Below are 18,727 nucleotides of genomic sequence, written 5' to 3'. Positions count from 1 at the left end.
TAGGGGTAGTGCTATAATAATACAGTGAGTTTTATGTAGCATTTCTCTATTCTTTATTGTAATACTATCAAGATGCCAAGGGCAGATATTTTTAGTGACACTAACATACTTCATGTTATAAAAATAGCTCTGGGCTAATCCTCTCAGTCCTGAGTCTTCAGGCCAGCTTTGTTGCATTTTTCAGAATCTCACAGCAGGCTCAAGCAGGCTGCTGATTTATTTCTTAATGCTCCTTTAACAAGTGTGTTGGTGTGCAGTTTTTACCTAGCAGTACGAAAGGAGGCCAGCTCACATCTGGTGGATGGTACAGGCCACAGACCCCACTACAGCCTGCGTACTCTGTGCAGGGCACTGAAGTACGTGGCAGCAAACCCCTGCCACAGTGTGCAGCGCTCACTCTATGAGGTAGGTTGCTAGAGAGGTATAATCTCGATAAAGGGTCAGTTCACTGAAATACAAAAGAAAAAAACATCTCATGTACTCCTAATACTAGTGATATTAAGACATGCCAGTAGTTTTTGCTTATGGGTTGGTAAAGGTTGTTGTTGAGAGAAGTTTGTATCTTTTTAGTGTTTTGCTGTTATTTTTGACTTGCTGTGACATTGTAAAACTGTTTCTGTCCCCACCACCTGCATGTATTCCATGTTGACACTCTCCCTTATTCTTGATTGCAGGGTTTCTGCCTGAGCTTCCTGACTCAGCTGGACAGAAGTTCCCACCCTTTGGTCCAGAAATTGGTGTGTCAGCACATCCTGATGGGGAACATCAAGTGTCTCAAACAAGTAAGACCTTCTGATCTTTTAAGACCTGATTTTTAAACTAACTTTGTACATTTTTGTGCCAAACATAGCACTGTAACACATATCTTGCCTTCAAAACAGTAACAACTATAATGGCACTCAGTAGAGCACATACCTCCGCCCAAGCTCAACAGTCCCCATTTTATTCAATCAAGCCTAATCTAATATCTTATTTATTACTGTACAGCAGCTAGAAAAAGACTACTCTCTATGAAAACATATTTAAATCTGCTAGATCCAGATTTTTGTTAGAATCCACATCAAATTGCACCCACTTATAGATACCAGCTGACTAAATACCCCAGATTTCACCAGGATCCATTCATTACTGCCTGGATCTGTCTTTGTCCAAATCTGCACCAAAAGTCTATTCAACCAACCAACCAAACTACAAACAAACATGGGTGAAAACAGTAAAAGTAAAGAGTTCAGGAAAAACATGCTAATATTTAGGGTATGTCAAAAAGAAAAATGAATATTGAAACTTTAAATGTCACATGTTATGCACAAAATGATATTTGAAGCATTTTGTTATGTTTCCTGCAGCCAATCCCGGCACCCTCAGGTCGGACATGTGTGGACGTGGAGGGCTACTGGGTGGCCCAGGGTGAGATGGAGACAGCTCTGGACCCAAGCTACATCCTCACCACCTCAGTCAAACTCAACCTCCGCGACCTTGCCAGAGTGGTATCTGCAGGGTAGGAAAACTGTTGCCCAGCCTGACCTCTTGTCCATGATTTCCCCCAAAATCAATGGTTCATCTATAAATGTTCATTTTGTCAGAGTTAATTCTGGCCCTTTCAGAAGACATGGATCAAAGTGCATCAGGACAAAAATGTGGTTGGACTGAATTTCCCCAGAGTCAGTGACCTGCCAAGCAGGAATCGATTAGCTTTTATGTCTGTGTATGGCTTCTGTCACGGACAGTCTGAGCTCCTAAATAGATATTATTAGAGTTTTTAGATAAAGCACTAGTGAGGTCCAACGCTGATGCTGGGTGATAATGTCTGGCTCACATCGATCGTCGAGTTTACCAAAGGTGTTGATGGGGCTGAGGTCAGGGCTCTGTGTTGGCCAGTCAAGTTTTCCCACATCAAAACAGTTTTTATGAAGCTAGCTCTGTGCAAATTATCAATGCACGATGCAGCGTTAATATTGTCCTTGAATGAAAGTCATGAGCCCAAATCCTGAAAAATAGTCTCAGACAAATATACACAAAAATATGTTGACATGGGTGTTCATATCAGTGTCAGTATTCATATGATCATTCTCTCTTAAATATACTTGTTCACCAGCTAGTCCATAACTGCTTTTATGGTGCTGAGCAGGTGCTGAGTAGGTACTGTACAGTGAATTTATCAGAAAGTTTTTTTGAAAATCACTAACTGCTGCTGATGGAACACATTTCAATCAGTGCAAAGTTTGCAGGCCTGAAAACCAAAATAAGAGGAAAAAAGAGGCAGAAAAAGTCAGCACTTCAGAAGTGCTTTTAATATTCACAAATTATTTCCATTCCCTTCTACTTTAATTTTGTTTTGATCAGTTGTTAATATAAAAAACTACTGATTGTGCAGCTTTAAGGCATGAATTATTTAATCATTAAATCTAATTCACTAATTCACAACCAATAATAGGAGAAATATAAAAATTTACATAGGATGCTAGCACTCAGTTTTGACTCCCATCACCTGTATGACTAAGTGATCCCCGCACTACTCACTAGCCCTTGGGTTAGGTACTCTCAGGTTACACATCAATAGACTACCCTCCACACATCACTGTATCTCTAAATGATTTGGCCTCACAGGACTCACCCGGTGCTGATCCAGGGAGAGACATCTGTGGGGAAGACCAGTCTGATCCGCTGGCTGGCTGCAGCCACAGGGAACCAGTGTGTGAGAATCAACAACCACGAGCACACCGACATCCAGGAATACATAGGCTGCTACTCATCAGACGACAGGGGCAAACTGATGTTCAAAGAGGGTACGATTTCTCAGGCTAATCTGTTTTAATTAAGAACCAGCTTCACATTAATTAGGCCATTATACAGTATGTCATACTTTGAATAATGACTTTTTTGTTGCAATCGAAGCCTGGCGAAGTGTAATACTGATTGCAAATATACAAAGTATATTCTATTCCTCTCGAGACAACCATCTACTGTTACAGACTGTAGTAGCATTTCCCCAGTCAGCCCCTTTCCACTATTGAACTCTGGCATCCTCCCAGACAGTCATTTGTGTGTCAATCTGCTCTAGGTGTTCTGATAGATGCCATGAGGAAAGGCTACTGGATCATCCTGGATGAGCTGAACCTTGCCCCCACTGATGTTCTTGAGGCTCTCAACAGACTACTTGACGACAATAGGGAGCTCTTCGTGGCTGAGACACAGGAAGTCATCAAGGCTCACCCAAGATTCATGCTGTTTGCTACCCAGAATCCCCCTGGTCTCTATGGTGGTAGAAAGGTATACCATTCATTCAGTCTGAGTTTTTTCTGATGGCATGGTTACAGTGTGGTTACCATCAGATTCACTTTCACAAACACGTCAGACCGATATCACTGATGCTTGGTAGATCGGTATCAATGATGTTCTGGGTGGTTTTAATCACTTGCTGTAGAGCCTTCCGTCAATGTGTGATGTTTCCTGTCAGGATCCTCTCTCTTGCTCCCCGGTAAAGGTTGACAAGGAGTTGGCGTGGGAATTTAGCCGTCTTAAAGAGGTCATATTATGCTATTTTTCAGGTTCATACTTTCACTTTTATACTATTTTGGGCATCCTAGCAGAAAAGGTTTACACACTTGAATTTTCAAAAAACACATTATTTTTCTCATATGGTGCATTGCTACAGCATATATATATATATAGTATATATATATACTATATATATATATATATATATATATATGTATATGTATATGTATATATATATATATATATATATATATATATATATATATATATATATATATATATATATATATATATATATATATATATATATATATATATATGTATGTATATATATATATATATATATATATATATATATATACAGTCATGGAAAAAATTATTAGACCACCCTTGTTTTCTTCAATTTCTTGTTCATTTTAATACCTGGTACCACTAAAGGTATAATACAATGAACACGACAAAAAATGCAGCTGATCACATAATACTTTATGTCCTATTTGACATTCTTAAGCTTAATTGTATTCCCAGGGTATATAAGAGGCCATTTCATGTCATAAGCAGCACTGCACATGCAAAGGCTTAGAGTGGTTTCCTGCTTACATTCAAGCCATAGCACAACTCAGAAGTTGTCAGCTCTCACATAATGCCTAAAACAAAAGAATTATGTGAAGCCACAAAGGCAGCCATCTTGGCACTGCTGGAAATTGGCATGAGTGAGAGACAGGTAGCAAAAAAACTAAAGATCTCCAAGACAGCTGTTCATTACAACAAGAAAAAACAAGCCGAACACGGCACTACCAAATTGCTACCTGGCCGCGGCAGGAAATGTCTCTCTACCCCACGAGATGACCGTGCACTCGTCCGTTCCTGTGTCAGGAATCGTCGTCAGACCTCCAGGGACCTTAAAAATGAGTGGGCACTGTCGAGAAATGTGACTTGTTCGGCAAGGACAGTTCGAAACCGACTTGTTGAAGCTGGTCTGAAGTCACACAGAGCACGGAAGAAGCCCTTCATCAACGAAAGGCACAGGAAGGCCCGGTTACTCTTTGCTAGGGATCACAAGGATTGGACTGTTGATGATTGGGCTAAGGTTCTCTTCAGTGATGAATCCAATTTTGAGTTGATGCCCACTCCAGCTAACTTACTGGTTAGGAGGAGGCCTGGAGAAGCCTACAAACCAGACTGTCTTGCCCCTACAGTAAAACATGGGGGTGGATCAGTGATGATCTGGGGTTGTTTCAGTATGAGTGGAACAGGGCAAATGCAATTGTGTGAAGGGCGAATGAACCAGGTCATGTACAGGGCTACTCTTGAAAACAGTCTTCTTCCATCAGCTGGAAAACTCTTTCCTGCCTCGAATGACTGGATTTTCCAACAAGACAATGCCCCTTGCCACACAGCAAGGTCAGTTAAAGCCTGGATGGAGAACCACAACATTCGCACCATGCCTTGGCCTGCTCAATCACCAGATCTGAATCCAGTTGAAAACCTATGGAAAATCATCAAACTCAAAATGGAGAACCACAAGCCCAAAAACAAAGCAAATTTGTTTGAATTTGTGCAACAGGAATGGGCTGCTGTGACAGCAGAACAATGTCAGAAGCTGGTGGAGAGCATGCCAAGACGCATGGCTTCAGTCATCAAAAACAATGGTTACGCAATCAAGTACTAACTCCTGTGTGTATCATGTGTTTAAAGCAAACAGAAAAGAAAACATGGAATGCTTAAAAGCAGTGTTTTTGGCAGTACAGTGCCATAGCTATTGATGTAAGAACTTAAGTGATTTTGGTTACTATCAAGAAAACCATGGAAAATGGCTAGATATCAGCTCTTAAATTAAACTCTTACGAGCTATTTTTGTTGTTATCATTATATTTGTCCAAACAAATGTACCTTTAGTTGAACCAGGCATTAAAATGAACAAGAAATTGAAGAAAACAAGGGTGGTCTAATAATTTTTTCCATGACTGTATATACACACATATATACATATACATATATATATATACATATATATGTGTATATGTGTGTGTGTGTTTGTGTGTGTATATGTATATATGGTAAACCTGTGATCAAAACATAATAACAGTTTAACAGAGTAATCTTTACTAACTGGTTTCCAGGTGCTCTCCAGGGCTTTCAGGAACCGCTTTGTGGAGCTGCACTTTGATGAGCTGCCCAGTGGAGAGCTGGAGACCATCCTCCACCAGAGGTGCAGCCTGCCTCCATCCTACTGCACCAAGCTGGTCAAGGTTATGCAAGACCTTCAGGTAACTGTACACTCTTGTATGTTGCTGTAGAACTGTCTGTCTACCCTGTGTATGACCTACCTGTCTTGGGTGATCCTAACTACATTTGCGAAATATGTTCTCCATGTCCAGTCCTTACGCAGAGGATCATCTGTGTTTGCGGGTAAACATGGCTTCATCACCCTCAGAGATCTGTTCCGCTGGGCAGACCGCTACAGGCTAGAGGAGCAGACAGAGGTCTCTCAGGATTGGCTGCAGCATTTGGCTGATGATGGTGATGATTGTCTGACATTAAATTCACCAGCCGACACTTGTTTTCCATTGAAACTTTAGATAAAACTGTTGTTATCTTCATCAGGGTACATGCTGCTGGCAGGACGTGTTAGGAAGCCAGAGGAAGAGGCCATTATACTGTCCATGTTGGAAAAGCACTTCAAGAGAACAGTGAACCCTGAAAATCTGTTCTCTCAGAAGCAGGTCACCAGCCAGTTCAGTAAGTGGACCATAATGCTTTTTCAAAATTATAGCACTTTACACCTTTTTTTTTAAATTTGAAATGGCATGTTGGTGTCTCTTCTTGCCTTACAAGTAGCATAGTCTTCCTCTTACAAACAAAAAGGTAAATTCAAAAGAAATAAAAAGCTCCCTTGCTCAGTTGTTGCCTTGATGCTCTGATTGGCAGGTCCCTTCATCGACAGCATTGCTGGAGTTCCAGAGGAGTTTCGTCATGTGGTGTGGACGCATGGCATGAGGAGGCTAGCTGTGCTGGTAGGACGAGCGCTTAGATTCGGAGAGTCCGTGCTGCTTGTAGGAGACACTGGGTAAGATTCAAATGTTACTGTTGGGCCCAATTCATTCTGTCTTATTTTACTCCTTGTCATTGGAGTAAAATGGAGATAATCATTTTTCCCCCTGCTAGCTGGGCAATAATAATCAGCCTACCACCTTGATACATACTGAAGTATCCCAACTACTGGACAGACTGAGAGGAAATTTTGTACTGATATACATAGTTCCCGGACAGTGAATCCCAATAACTTTGGTGATCCACTGACCTTTCCTCTAGCGCCACCATCAGGTCAATATTTGTAGGTGGCACTTTATAATAACCATAATTATTATAATTAATATAATTAATTAATTATAGTTAATTTAATCTTTAATCTTGATCTTCATCAACCATTAATTAAGCAGTTGTAAAGGTTTGTAAACATCACTTGCAACTTAACAATAAACAATCGCTTCATAAAGGGTTTATAAAACATATTGTTTTTTAACAGTGTAATGACTATTAACTAAAGTTTAATTTACTATAAATGCACAATTTATTGATGATAGTTATTATAAAGTGTTACCCTGTTTTCTGCTAATTAGTTTATGCTAAACTAAGATGGTGAACATTGTTAACATTACACCTGCCTGACATCAGCATGTTAACATTGTCAGTGTTCGCGTGCTGATGTTAACTTTCAGCTTAAAACACCTGGATACAGCCTCACAAAGCTGCTGGCATGGCTGCATATACTTGTTCTGCATCTTATTTGACATCATTATTACATACTATACAATCAGTCGCAGTTAACTCACTGCATGTGTGTATATATTTTTATCATGGTCTTTGTCCTGTTCCCTCACCAGATGTGGAAAGACTACAATCTGCCAACTGTTTGCTGCTTTGGCTGGACAGAAGTTTTTCTCTGTCAACTGTCACCTACATATGGAGACGTCTGACTTCCTGGGAGGTCTGCGACCTGTCAGACACACACATCAGGTACTGACTTCTTTTTTGATTTGGAAAAAAGTCAGAATAGTCTTACACCAAGGTTGTTTTGAGCTGGCAGAAGTGAAAAAGATAAATAACAATACAAGCTGTTGTTAACTTTTTTATAATTCTGAAACATACCATCATGCTTGTGGAAAAAAATAAATGACAACCAATCAGACATATTTGATACTCAAATACTAGTGTGTGTGTGTGTGTGTGTGTGTGTGTGTGTGTGTGTGTGTGTGTGTGTGTGTGTGTGTGTGTGTGTGTGTGTGTGCAGAATGATGGTGAGGACGGCAGGCTGTTTCAGTGGCATGACGGCCCCTTGGTGCTGGCCATGAAGGAAGGAGGAGTGTTCCTCATGGATGAGATCTCCCTGGCAGACGACTCCGTGCTGGAGAGACTCAACAGGTAGACACATGCATTGTTTTTAGCCTCTTTCATGATGCCTTTTCATGCTGTCTGTGTGAAAGTTACAGAGGGACAGTTTTGGTCCACCTCCGATCCACCAACGGAGGTAGTATCAGAGCCATAACAGAGGCAAGACGACCTCTGTGTGTAAGGGTACGCTGGCAGCGTGGGGAAGGGGTGTGATGTTCTGATGACGTTCACAGTCTGACAACTAAACACATCCTTTCATCACATTTAAGAGAAATGTCCCACACTTCAACCCACAATGATAGTCAACAGCGAGCAAGACAGCTTCCGCTGGCAGTGATTATGTGACGCGATTTAGAGAAAAAACTGGTCTCTGGCATAATGATATAGAAAAAAATCACCAAATTCAATGAGGAAAAGTCACCATGATGGTCAGCCCTCCTGACAGAGTCTTCAGTGAACATCCCCCTCCAGAAAACAGCATCCCTCTCTGAGAATGAGAGCCAGGCTGCTATTTACTGACGGCAATTATGTGATGTAATCTAGAGCAATGAACTTAACTTTGTGACTTTCCTGCATTTTGTGCTTGCATGCATTTTGAGCAACAGAATGCACAATGACACACTGCCACATATTTATCCACATACAGTTAAATGACAGATTAAGAGGAGCCTCTGACAGTGTGTTGTGTTTGTCAGTGTTCTAGAGACAGAGAAGTCCCTTGTTCTGGCAGAGAAGGGCAGCGGAGACAATGATGATGTGGAGCTGATCAGAGCAGCTGCTGGCTTCCGTCTGGTTGCCACCATGAACCCCGGAGGAGACTTTGGCAAGAAGGAGGTAGATAAAAAAAAAAATGTTCCAGCATTGTCAGTTGGGCTTTGGATAAAGGTGATACAGCTGATACAGTGCTAATAAGTCACTGCAGCCCTACCTACTGACCGTTTACAGAGACAGTTTTGTATTTGACTGATTCTATTGTGTTTGGAAGAAGAATGTTTGTCCCACTGATTTAACATTCTTTTTAAAAATGTATGAATTAGTTTTTAAGAGGAATCGACCAGAACTGTATGTAGGTAGAGTCTAACTCTTGTGCTCGTCTGTTTTTGCACAGCTCTCTCCTGCCCTCAGGAACCGTTTCACAGAGATCTGGTGTCCTCAGAGCAACAGCCGCAGTGACCTGGTTCAGATCATCCAACACAACCTGCGCTCAGGCCTCTCTCTTGATGGTAAACTAGCTTTGAGCCTAGTACATCAATACTGAATCAAGTTTTGGTTAAAGTCATTCACTTGTCCTGATAACAACTTGTTAAACAGCTCATTAAATAAGATTTATTTCATATTATACCATAATTATTTAACTTTTTTGGTTTCTGGACAATTGAGACCCGTTGTAACTTGTACATAAGCATTATTACACAACCACTGCATCATAATTGTTGCCGATAGTCTGAATCATTTCCTGTAAAAGTAACTGATGAGATAATCAACACGTTCTATTTGATTTGATTCAATATCAGTTCAGTTAGAGATATCAGTTACAATACCAAGTTTGCTTGGATATAGAAGAGATTGTGAAAAACCCTAATATGAAATATGAAATATTAAGAATTTAATAAAATAGTTGCAGAGATAAGTGGCTAAAATTGTCTTATGTAGACATGGATAAGAAATTGTTATGATTTTAGCATCTAAGTATTAAAAATTCTTTAGTGAAAGAACAAGAAAGAAATGACAGATATAGTCCCATGTATTTCATCAAAGAAAAAAAAAATAGTTGCACTTGAATGCTCCATGAAGTCCTTGTCCGCGCCCACATGCTTTGCTGTAAATCAATGTAGATTTCAGAGTTTATGAGATGTACCTGAATGTACCATGTGGTCCAAGCCCTTATGCCGTGTTAGTGAGTCTCGATTCCGATGACTGTCATGGTACAATGATTTACCTGCCAGTGTGGCAGATGGCCTTCAGAGATTTACTTGATAAATGGAAAATCTACCTGCATTTGGGTCTTGGTGGGTGAGAATTTTGGACGTGCTCCAAAATTGAGCTTAACATTTTTATAACAATATCAGATTATTCAAATGGTGATCTATTTGGAGCAAAAAAAAATTTTTTAAGCCCAGACCTAGTAACATCACTAACAGTTATCATCTTATTGGTTGAACATTGACAAGTCAAAGCTGAAAGTGATCGAACTTCAAATCTTACAGCAAGCGATGTGAACACCAATGTAGCACTGCCATACAGCTCAAGGTCATCGCTCTCTCTCTTGGAAAATAATGGAAACAGAGTTTAACTGCAATTAATTGTGCTATATAAAAAAAACTGCCTTGCCTAGTGAGAATATATACAGATGTAAAAAGTGTTGTTGATGTGGTTTCTTGGTCTAAACACAGGCGGTGATATCGCAGAGCTGATGCTGGACTTCATCGAGTGGCTCACCAGACAGGACTTCGGCCGGCGCTGCATCCTGAGTGTAAGAGACATCCTGTCGTGGGTTTACTTTCTTAACACTGTGTGTGAGCGGGATGAAGATGGCTTCATGACAATGGGAGCCATGGAAGATGAAGAAGAAGCAGAGTGGGACCTCAGACTGGACACTGTTACCGCTTTCATTCACGCAGCATGTCTGGTCTACATAGACGGCATCGGCTCCGGTAAACTCAGCTTATTTTTGAGAATTTGTCTCTGAAGGGAACTGTTGAAGACATGTGATCTGAGACTACCTTTTCTTGCAGGAACCACGGTGTCCTGTGCAGACAGCGCCCTGCTGGCACGCCGGCTGTGCCTGGGCTTCCTGCAACAGCGGCTGAGCAAGATGACCAACCTGGATCAGGAGATGCTGGACGCCCTCAGAGTCTATGACAGCAACGTGCCGCGGGAACCCCAGTGGGGGGAAGATTTCTTCGGCATTGACCCCTTCTACATTGCCTTAGGTATCAACTTCATTTAATCCCTAACAGATTTATAAGATGCTGTGTTCAGATTGTTTTTTTTTTGGTCATATCTTCTGAGCTGTATATTACACATTCAAATGCTTTATATCAACACATTCCTTACACAGAGCTGCATCTACTGGTGTCAGCCCACGTTTGTAACCTGAGACTAGGATATAATATGTAAGATTTCCTCATTAAAATGTCTAGAAACGACTAGACCTTTCTATATATTTTTTTGAGTTGTATATTACCCGAACCATCATGTTAGATTTAAATCAACAGTGGTGGTTGTTTAATGGTGTGTTCACCACCAGCAAGGCATTTGGGTCTTGGGTTTGACTGCTGGAACATTTTTGTTTTTTTTGTGTTACTCCTGCGAGTGTTTATTCACCCCAAACAGCCAGATTACTGAACATAAGCCGTATGATAGCAAACAATGGCACACACCAAGGTTTGGTGTTTCAGGGTGTTGAATTCACTTTAGCCTCTCACTAAACTCAGCACTCTCCTCTCTGTAACATTACGTTCATGACATAAAGTTGATTTCCCCTTCAGCTCCAGTCAGCAGCCATCATTACAGAACATAAACTCCCGACAATGTGGATCACCTCTGCAGATTGCTGCTGCAGTCAGGTTGATAAACAGGAGTGAAGATAAATCAACTTTTGAATCCCTAAAGTTAAAAAGTAATCTCTGAGCTCTCCTCGTCCCATCAGAGCAGAATTAGATATGACTCCAGGTGTTTATTCCTCCAGAAGGTCTGGCTCTGTTCCTGACTCTTTTCCAGAGCTGGCCGGCTCTGAGCAGTTGAGCAGCTAAAACTGATATCAATCTCACGTCTCTTGCATTAAGTAACTTATGGACTGCTTTGAAAAAGTTTTTTGTCCAGTTTTTCCTCTCCATATCCCACTCCTGTGATATTACTGTATTAAATTGCCAATTCAGATTCTGCATGATAAGCACTGGTTATCATATACTTCTTTTGTGTTTCAATCAAATGGGCATTTCCTTTGTATGTCCCCCCAGGGCCTCAGACCGAGAGCCGTAACCTGTCAGACTATGCCATCGCAGCGGGTACCACTGCGGTGAATGCCCAAAGGCTTCTTCGTGCTCTGAAGCTGCAGAGGCCTGTGCTGCTGGAGGGCTCACCTGGTGTGGGAAAGACCAGCCTGGTGGCAGCGCTGGCGAAAGCATCTGGAAACCACCTGGTCAGAATCAACCTGTCGGAGCAAACGGTAAGCCTTTATATAGTATTCAGATTATTCTATTGGTCTGCTGAAAGAATTTCAAATGGCTGTAATGCTGATGATGTGCACTCTCTGGCAGGATGTGACGGATTTGTTTGGGACAGATCTCCCTGTGGAGGGAGGGAAGGGAGGAGAGTTTGCGTGGCGTGACGGCCCCCTTTTGGCTGCTTTGAAGGCAGGCCACTGGGTTGTCCTGGACGAGGTAAGGACCACTTGCATTTGAACAGTTTTGTACACTAGTTTTTGTGGCTCAGAGCCTGCTTTGTTTGCAGAAGAATTGTTATCTGATGGTGCTGATGAAATCTGCGATATTACACTGACTTGTTTCTCATTCTCCCAGCTGAACCTGGCGTCTCAGTCGGTGTTGGAGGGTCTTAATGCCTGCTTTGATCACAGAGCAGAGATCTTCATTCCAGAACTGGGAATGAGCTTCCAGGTTCAGCAAGAGAAGACCAAGATCTTTGGCTGCCAGAACCCCTTCACTCAGGGCGGTGGACGTAAGGGACTGCCCAAATCCTTCCTTAACAGATTCACTCAGGTAAGGAACAGTCGAGATGATTATATATATCTCTGAATAGAGAACTGAAGGGGGAAACAGACAGAATGTTATTGCTGAGCAAAGTAATCACGTGATCTGTCTGAATTCTTTTTTGCTTCCAATCATGAAATCTAATTCCATTCTCAGGTTTTTGTGGACCAGCTCACAAGCAAAGACATGGAGTTCATAGGAGACTCCATTTTCCCGAACATTGATAAGGAAATTGTTGCTAAAATGGTGGAGTTCAGTAACAAGGTAGGTTTTTCTTCCATTGCTGTGGTATGACTGACTGTCTGTGACTTCATATGCTGAACTTGAGCCTGACTCTGCTGTACCAACTGAAGTCTGTCTTCAGGCAGTGTTTCACATGTTTAAAGCTGTTGAGTCAAAAGACAGGTTAAAGGTTAAGGTCTGTGCCTTCAACAGCTTGTCCAGGAGGTGTGTGTGGAGCGGCGGTGGGGTCAGAAAGGAAGCCCCTGGGAGTTCAACTTGCGTGACATGTTCCGGTGGTGTCAGCTGATGCAGGCTGACCAGTCGCCAGGATTTTTCAACCCAGGCCAGCATGTAGCATTGGTGTATGCTGACAGGATGAGAACGGAGACTGACAAGGCTCAGGTAAGCTGTTTCAGCACATCAGACATCACTTTGCTAGCACTTGAGGGTCCACAGGAAATGTTATCTGTATATCAATGAAATAAATCTGTTCAATCAAAATGAATAGGCTATATAATATGTATTTTTGTTTTGTGTTACTTTTTGTATAGTGTCCTTTTACACTTGTTCATATGTTTGTGTATATGTTGGTAAAGTGGTTCCTGAGAAGTAATGTAGAATGATTCTAATTGACTTAAAAGAAAGTATTTTGCACCACGGACCACGGCAGTGTGTAATGTCCATTTGCATTGAAATAGTTTGCCTCATATTTAATGTAAAGATTTTAAAGAGTTCAGTTTCAGAGTCCTCTGCTTGGATGGCAATCTTGAATTAGTGGTGTCCCACAGTGGAGTGTATTCGGCCCACTACTGTTGTTAGTATATGTAAATGACTTTAAATGTGCTTCTGCTGAAAATATATTTCATATGTCGATGACTCAGGCATTTTGGTTTTGTATAAGAATTAGAACACATTGAAGAGGATCTGAAACCCACTGATAGTTATTTAGGATGTTTTTAGACACTAGTCTGGATGCAGAGGTTATGGCGTTTAAGATCTGGAAAAGGGGACAACAGAAAAAGGTTTTTAATTTGAAAAGCAAATTGAATCGATAAAGAAAGTTTGAGACTGTGGGGCATTTCTCTTGTTTTAAGTTGTTTTGACTAATCCATCTGGTCACAGTTTGAAGGTCTGGGAAAGACATTTAAAGGGAAAACATGGGTCTCTTTGAACAAGTTAGTCAGGGTTGTGTTGGGTTTCTAGTTACTTTACAGCTTGCACGCTACATCACCACATACATTTATTCAATCGCCAGTCATATATACAGTAAAAATTAAACAAAACCTTGCTTTAGATAATCAGAAAATTGGAGAATATCTTTTCTGCATTCAGTGGCCTTCCCCCATTTTCTCTTAGTTGTTACTGGTGCTTTTAGAAAGCCTGTTTCCACTGTTATTGTAAAAATGAACCCTGTCTTGTCCCTCACAGGTGCTTTCAGTGTTCAGGAAGGTGTTCGGGGAGGACTTTGAGCCTTACAGCGGCTCAAGAGAGTTCCACATTACTCCACTCAACCTGCAGGTTTGTAAAACAAAACCACTCAATTATATTTCTCTGCAGCAAATGTTTTGAATTGTATGGACAAAGTGAAGGAGTTCTTCTTCCATGGATTGCCCCCGTAGGTTGGCTTTTCTGTCCTGCAGCGCAGCGGCGGAGCCCCTGTGGCCCTGGATCCCCCTCTGTCCATCACACATCAGGCACTGCGGCCCCTGGAATCCCTGATGAAATGTGTGGAGAAGGGCTGGATGACAATACTGGTGGGGCCCACGGCCAGTGGGAAGACCAGTCTGGTGAGACTGCTAGCTCTGCTGACAGGACACCGCCTCAGGGTCATGGCCATGAACAGTGCCATGGACACCACAGAGCTGCTGGGAGGCTTCGAACAGGTAACCAGGAACTCAGATTTCTAGTTTGCTAAACTTCTTTTTAACTGAAAACATCCGGCCACATCATTCTGCACTCTCTTTCTTATTTCAGGTGGATATCATGCGGCCATGGCAACAAGTGCTGGAGAGCGTGGACTACATAGTTGCGATGGTTATAAGGCGTGGCCTGATGTCGCTGGATGTTGGCATCCAGGACACGGAGTTCCTGCTGCAGACATGGGGTCTTTTCTGCCACTGGCTGAAGGAGGAGGGACTCCAGAGAACTGAAGGAACCATCAACTCAGAGGCACTGAACAAGCTGGAGGTCATCATCCTCCTCCTGCAGAAGCTGAACACCAAGCTCAAAGTGTTCACTGGTAATGGTCTGATAACTGAATACTGCCTGATATAAATGAAAATGCTTCAATCTTTCTAATTTCAGTTTGTCTTGTAAGTCTAAGAATGTTTGTGTTTGTCCTCCAGACATGTCCAAACTGCAGATGGACTTCACGCTGCTGAAGGAGCGTCTGGCTCAGCTGGAGGATGGCTGGACAAACGGAGGCTTTGAGTGGTTGGACGGTATGCTGGTCCAGGCCCTGCAGGCTGGTGACTGGCTGCTCATGGACAATGTCAACTTCTGCAAGTGAGGAAAAAGTGCATTGTTCTGTGTGTATTTTGTGAGCTGGTATGGGATTTGGGGAAAAAAGGCCACGTCACATGGCTGGATTTCACAGAGGGATAATTAATTAAAAGACATCAAAAACCACACACAAGAACTGAGAGCCAGAGAGCTATGCAGAGACTTTCTTGAAATGCTGGAAACACTTAGAGCAGCACTGAAATTAGTGCATAATATTATAAAATTGTATTCATATTCATATAGAGGAATTAGTATTTTTGAATAATAAAATAAACACAAATGAAAAAGATAGCAACTAGATCAACTACCCTGTTCTTTTAAAAAATACCAATAACAAAAGCTTCTTATGCATAGATGTACAATATATGGGAAAATATTATTTCGGAATTTGCTTCAACCAATCCAAACAAAAGCTGATTGAAGTATAATATTGTTAGACAGATATTTACAGAAGCTATGTATGTCTGGAGAGTTTAGAAATGATTGTCCTGAAAGACACCTAATTTCTAGCCTGAAAAAAACCCCACTGAACTTGCGCTAATCATCTATTTTGTGCTTAGTGCCTCTGTCCTAGATCGCCTCAATGCTCTGCTAGAGCCCGGTGGATCTCTCACCATCAACGAACGTGGTGTCATAGACGGGAAGACCCCCAAAATCACCCCTCATCCTAACTTCAGGTAGTACATAAAATAACCGTTTGTTCACTTTGTGTGTAGCTGTCCATGCTCAGCTGATGTGTGCGTGGCCGTGTAGGTTGTTCCTGACCATGGACCCTGGGCATGGGGAGCTCTCCAGAGCCATGAGGAACAGAGGGGTGGAGGTCTACATCCCAGGGGAACATGAGGGAGTCTGCTGGGACACACTGGACCTGAAGACCCTGCTTCACACGGCAGGGGTGACTGGGGACTGTGTGTGTGACCTGCTGATTGAAATACATAAAAGCATCAAGTCTGCCATCTGGGGTAAGCACTGTATGATGACAGCAAATTGATTTTCTGTCAGTCAGTCAGTCTACAGAGTTTATGAGAAACATTCTGGCTTTATCTTTCAGATTCCCCTGCCTCATCAGTGGCCTCCCTCCTCCATGCTGCCACCCTGCTGTCCTGCCAGCTGCAGAGAGGTGTAGATTTACCCAGCGCCCTGCAGCACGCCTGTGGAGAGGCCTACTCACTGTGCCAACGCACCACTGCCAGCCAAAAGGTATCAGCCCCCCCCCCATTGATCTAAAAGAATGCATCTAAAAGGGAGATTCTTCTTTTTGGCTCATTGTCCATCACTCTTCCTATCCACTCATAACTGAGTCATCTATCATTCATTGAAAACAGTGTATGCAAAGTGCATGTTTTTTCTCTCTTTTAAAAAAAATGTTTTATTGGCTTTTGGTAGTCTGTCAATAGTACAAGTAGTACAAGACAAAATTGGGGGTAGGGGTTATGATGAATCTTCTTGACTCTTCTCAGGCCTTGTCAATTTAAATTTGAATGTTTTTGACTTTTCCTCTAGCATAAAGAAATCAAATGAGCACACTCCTGCTCCCTGGAGGATGACTAAACATTAATGCATTGTTATCCCTTGCAGCAAGCCCAGCAGGCGATTGAGCAGCGCTTGGCCATCCTGGACACAGAGGATTGGGGCAGTGGGCTGCTGTGTGCTGGAGTTTGGCCTGATGGCTTCCCTTCCGCCCTCCTCTCCACTGAGGATTCCTGCTTCTCTGCTGTCCTCCGAGACGGACAGGTCCTCTCATTCTGCCTGAACACCCTCAGCCTACAGGGCAAACGGTAAGGATTTGACTGTAACTCCTAAAAGGGGTTGAAGTGATTGTAACTGAAGATTGTAATTGAAGTGTCAGTTTTAAGTGCGAGTGTTGGAACACACTTTTATCAGTTCATGCACTTAATGGAGTTAAGTTGTTAGTTGACATGTAAAATAAATGAAAACACTTGAAATCCAAGTAAAAAAAAAAGTCCTAAAGTTAAATAATTTTCGGAAATAATTACACCAGTTGTGTTGCATGTGCACAGGAATCGTCCACTAAGTCTGAGCGACCTGCAGAGGACCCTTCAGAGTAGTGGTGTCCATGAAGGCCTCGTGTTTTCTGGAGGAGTGGTGGATCTTGCAGATGGAGACGCTCTGAGGCTGATCCCCACAGCGGTGAGGCTGGTCACAGAGAGAGCCTCTCATGGAGACTGGATCCTCCGCAGCAGCTGGCTCTCACACCTTGGGAAGAGCTACAAACACATTCCTGGTGTGATGCTCACACACACACACACACACAGCACCACAGCATTTTAGACTTAAAAGTACATTGCTTTAAAACATAATATTTAATTGCAGTAACAGTAGATTTTGCATGCAAGATTTCAACTTCTGTGTTTCTATCACACTTCAAATAATGGAGATCAGAATGATATGCCTACCTTGCAGAAATGAAAATGGGGGATTTCAGGGTCGTCCAGCAATATCTAGTACTTTCGATCCTAAAACAGTGGACTTCTTGACTCTTTCAGATCCAGCTCTGGTCCAGGTGGAGGCAGGAAACAGGGCTCTGAAGGCTGTGTTTGGTAGCAAACTTGCTGCCAAGGGCAAGTCTCTCGCAGAGTTGCTCCAGCCCCACAACATCGGTAAGCTCTATGGTTGTCTTGTTCTTCTTTTAAAAATACTGCAATGAAAGCCCCGACCAGAATATTTGAGCAATATAAATAAATATATTTACAATATTGAAGGGTCTAACATTTTAGATTAGAATTAGTTTATTCAACTTGTGATCAAGTTAATGTATTTTAATAAAAATGCTAGTTTTAAGGTTATCTTCAATGCAGAATTCTACAGGTAAAGTCAAAATTCTGAATCTGAGGGAAGTCAAATTTCTTATTATATTTTCAAACTAACTTCAAACTTTATTCTTAGGAAGGAAACTTCCAGTGTTGCACCAGCTGCACATCATAGTTTAAATATCCATATTTAATATATTTTCGACATTTGACTTGTGTTACCACCTACTGCTGCCATCTATAAGGAGTATTAACTACTGTTTGTTATGTTACCAGATGAATACAGGATTCTGGTGGACATGCGATGGAACAAGCAATACCTGGACATTTTAGCAAACAAGTGCAACTTTGAGGACGAGGAAAGATACATGGAGTTTCTGGAGACACTGAATGCAGTTGCCAACAGGTACAGTAGGAGGTTGTATGTCAACTGTATCCAGCTGAAAATGTCTGCAGTAGAGCAGTCAGCGTAGGTACTATTGCAAGCAGAAGGCTAATCTTGTATTAAATGTAAAGGTGCGTTCACACCGGACCTTTTATTTTTGTCGCTGGCGACAAGTTTACATATTAAGTCAATGCAAACAAGCGACTGAGCGATTAATCGCTCAGGCGAAATATCGCTGGGGC

The 18,727-nt window shown here is 41.9% G+C and overlaps 1 protein-coding gene across 1 annotated transcript in view; it reads left to right on the top strand.

Moving 5' to 3' along the window:
* Nucleotides 1-18,727, top strand: part of mdn1 (midasin AAA ATPase 1) — a 66,287-nt gene that overhangs the window by 15,393 nt on the left and 32,167 nt on the right. The window contains exons 21-51 of the mRNA XM_073492339.1: nt 258-405; nt 675-782; nt 1,347-1,498; nt 2,608-2,786; nt 3,062-3,270; nt 5,622-5,768; nt 5,880-6,021; nt 6,106-6,240; nt 6,430-6,568; nt 7,386-7,518; nt 7,793-7,923; nt 8,589-8,727; nt 9,002-9,116; nt 10,287-10,547; nt 10,629-10,826; nt 11,856-12,064; nt 12,156-12,278; nt 12,417-12,614; nt 12,762-12,869; nt 13,041-13,229; nt 14,256-14,345; nt 14,447-14,710; nt 14,802-15,066; nt 15,173-15,332; nt 15,890-16,006; nt 16,083-16,291; nt 16,381-16,529; nt 16,908-17,107; nt 17,351-17,574; nt 17,837-17,950; nt 18,377-18,506. Of these exons, the coding sequence (XP_073348440.1) occupies nt 258-405; nt 675-782; nt 1,347-1,498; nt 2,608-2,786; nt 3,062-3,270; nt 5,622-5,768; nt 5,880-6,021; nt 6,106-6,240; nt 6,430-6,568; nt 7,386-7,518; nt 7,793-7,923; nt 8,589-8,727; nt 9,002-9,116; nt 10,287-10,547; nt 10,629-10,826; nt 11,856-12,064; nt 12,156-12,278; nt 12,417-12,614; nt 12,762-12,869; nt 13,041-13,229; nt 14,256-14,345; nt 14,447-14,710; nt 14,802-15,066; nt 15,173-15,332; nt 15,890-16,006; nt 16,083-16,291; nt 16,381-16,529; nt 16,908-17,107; nt 17,351-17,574; nt 17,837-17,950; nt 18,377-18,506 (5,085 nt within the window). The remainder of the gene's footprint in view (nt 1-257; nt 406-674; nt 783-1,346; nt 1,499-2,607; nt 2,787-3,061; nt 3,271-5,621; nt 5,769-5,879; nt 6,022-6,105; nt 6,241-6,429; nt 6,569-7,385; nt 7,519-7,792; nt 7,924-8,588; nt 8,728-9,001; nt 9,117-10,286; nt 10,548-10,628; nt 10,827-11,855; nt 12,065-12,155; nt 12,279-12,416; nt 12,615-12,761; nt 12,870-13,040; nt 13,230-14,255; nt 14,346-14,446; nt 14,711-14,801; nt 15,067-15,172; nt 15,333-15,889; nt 16,007-16,082; nt 16,292-16,380; nt 16,530-16,907; nt 17,108-17,350; nt 17,575-17,836; nt 17,951-18,376; nt 18,507-18,727) is intronic.

This window comes from Pagrus major, chromosome 22, assembly GCF_040436345.1.
Source record: "Pagrus major chromosome 22, Pma_NU_1.0".
Taxonomy (NCBI): domain Eukaryota; kingdom Metazoa; phylum Chordata; class Actinopteri; order Spariformes; family Sparidae; genus Pagrus; species Pagrus major.
This window is presented reverse-complemented; position numbering and strand designations above follow the sequence as displayed.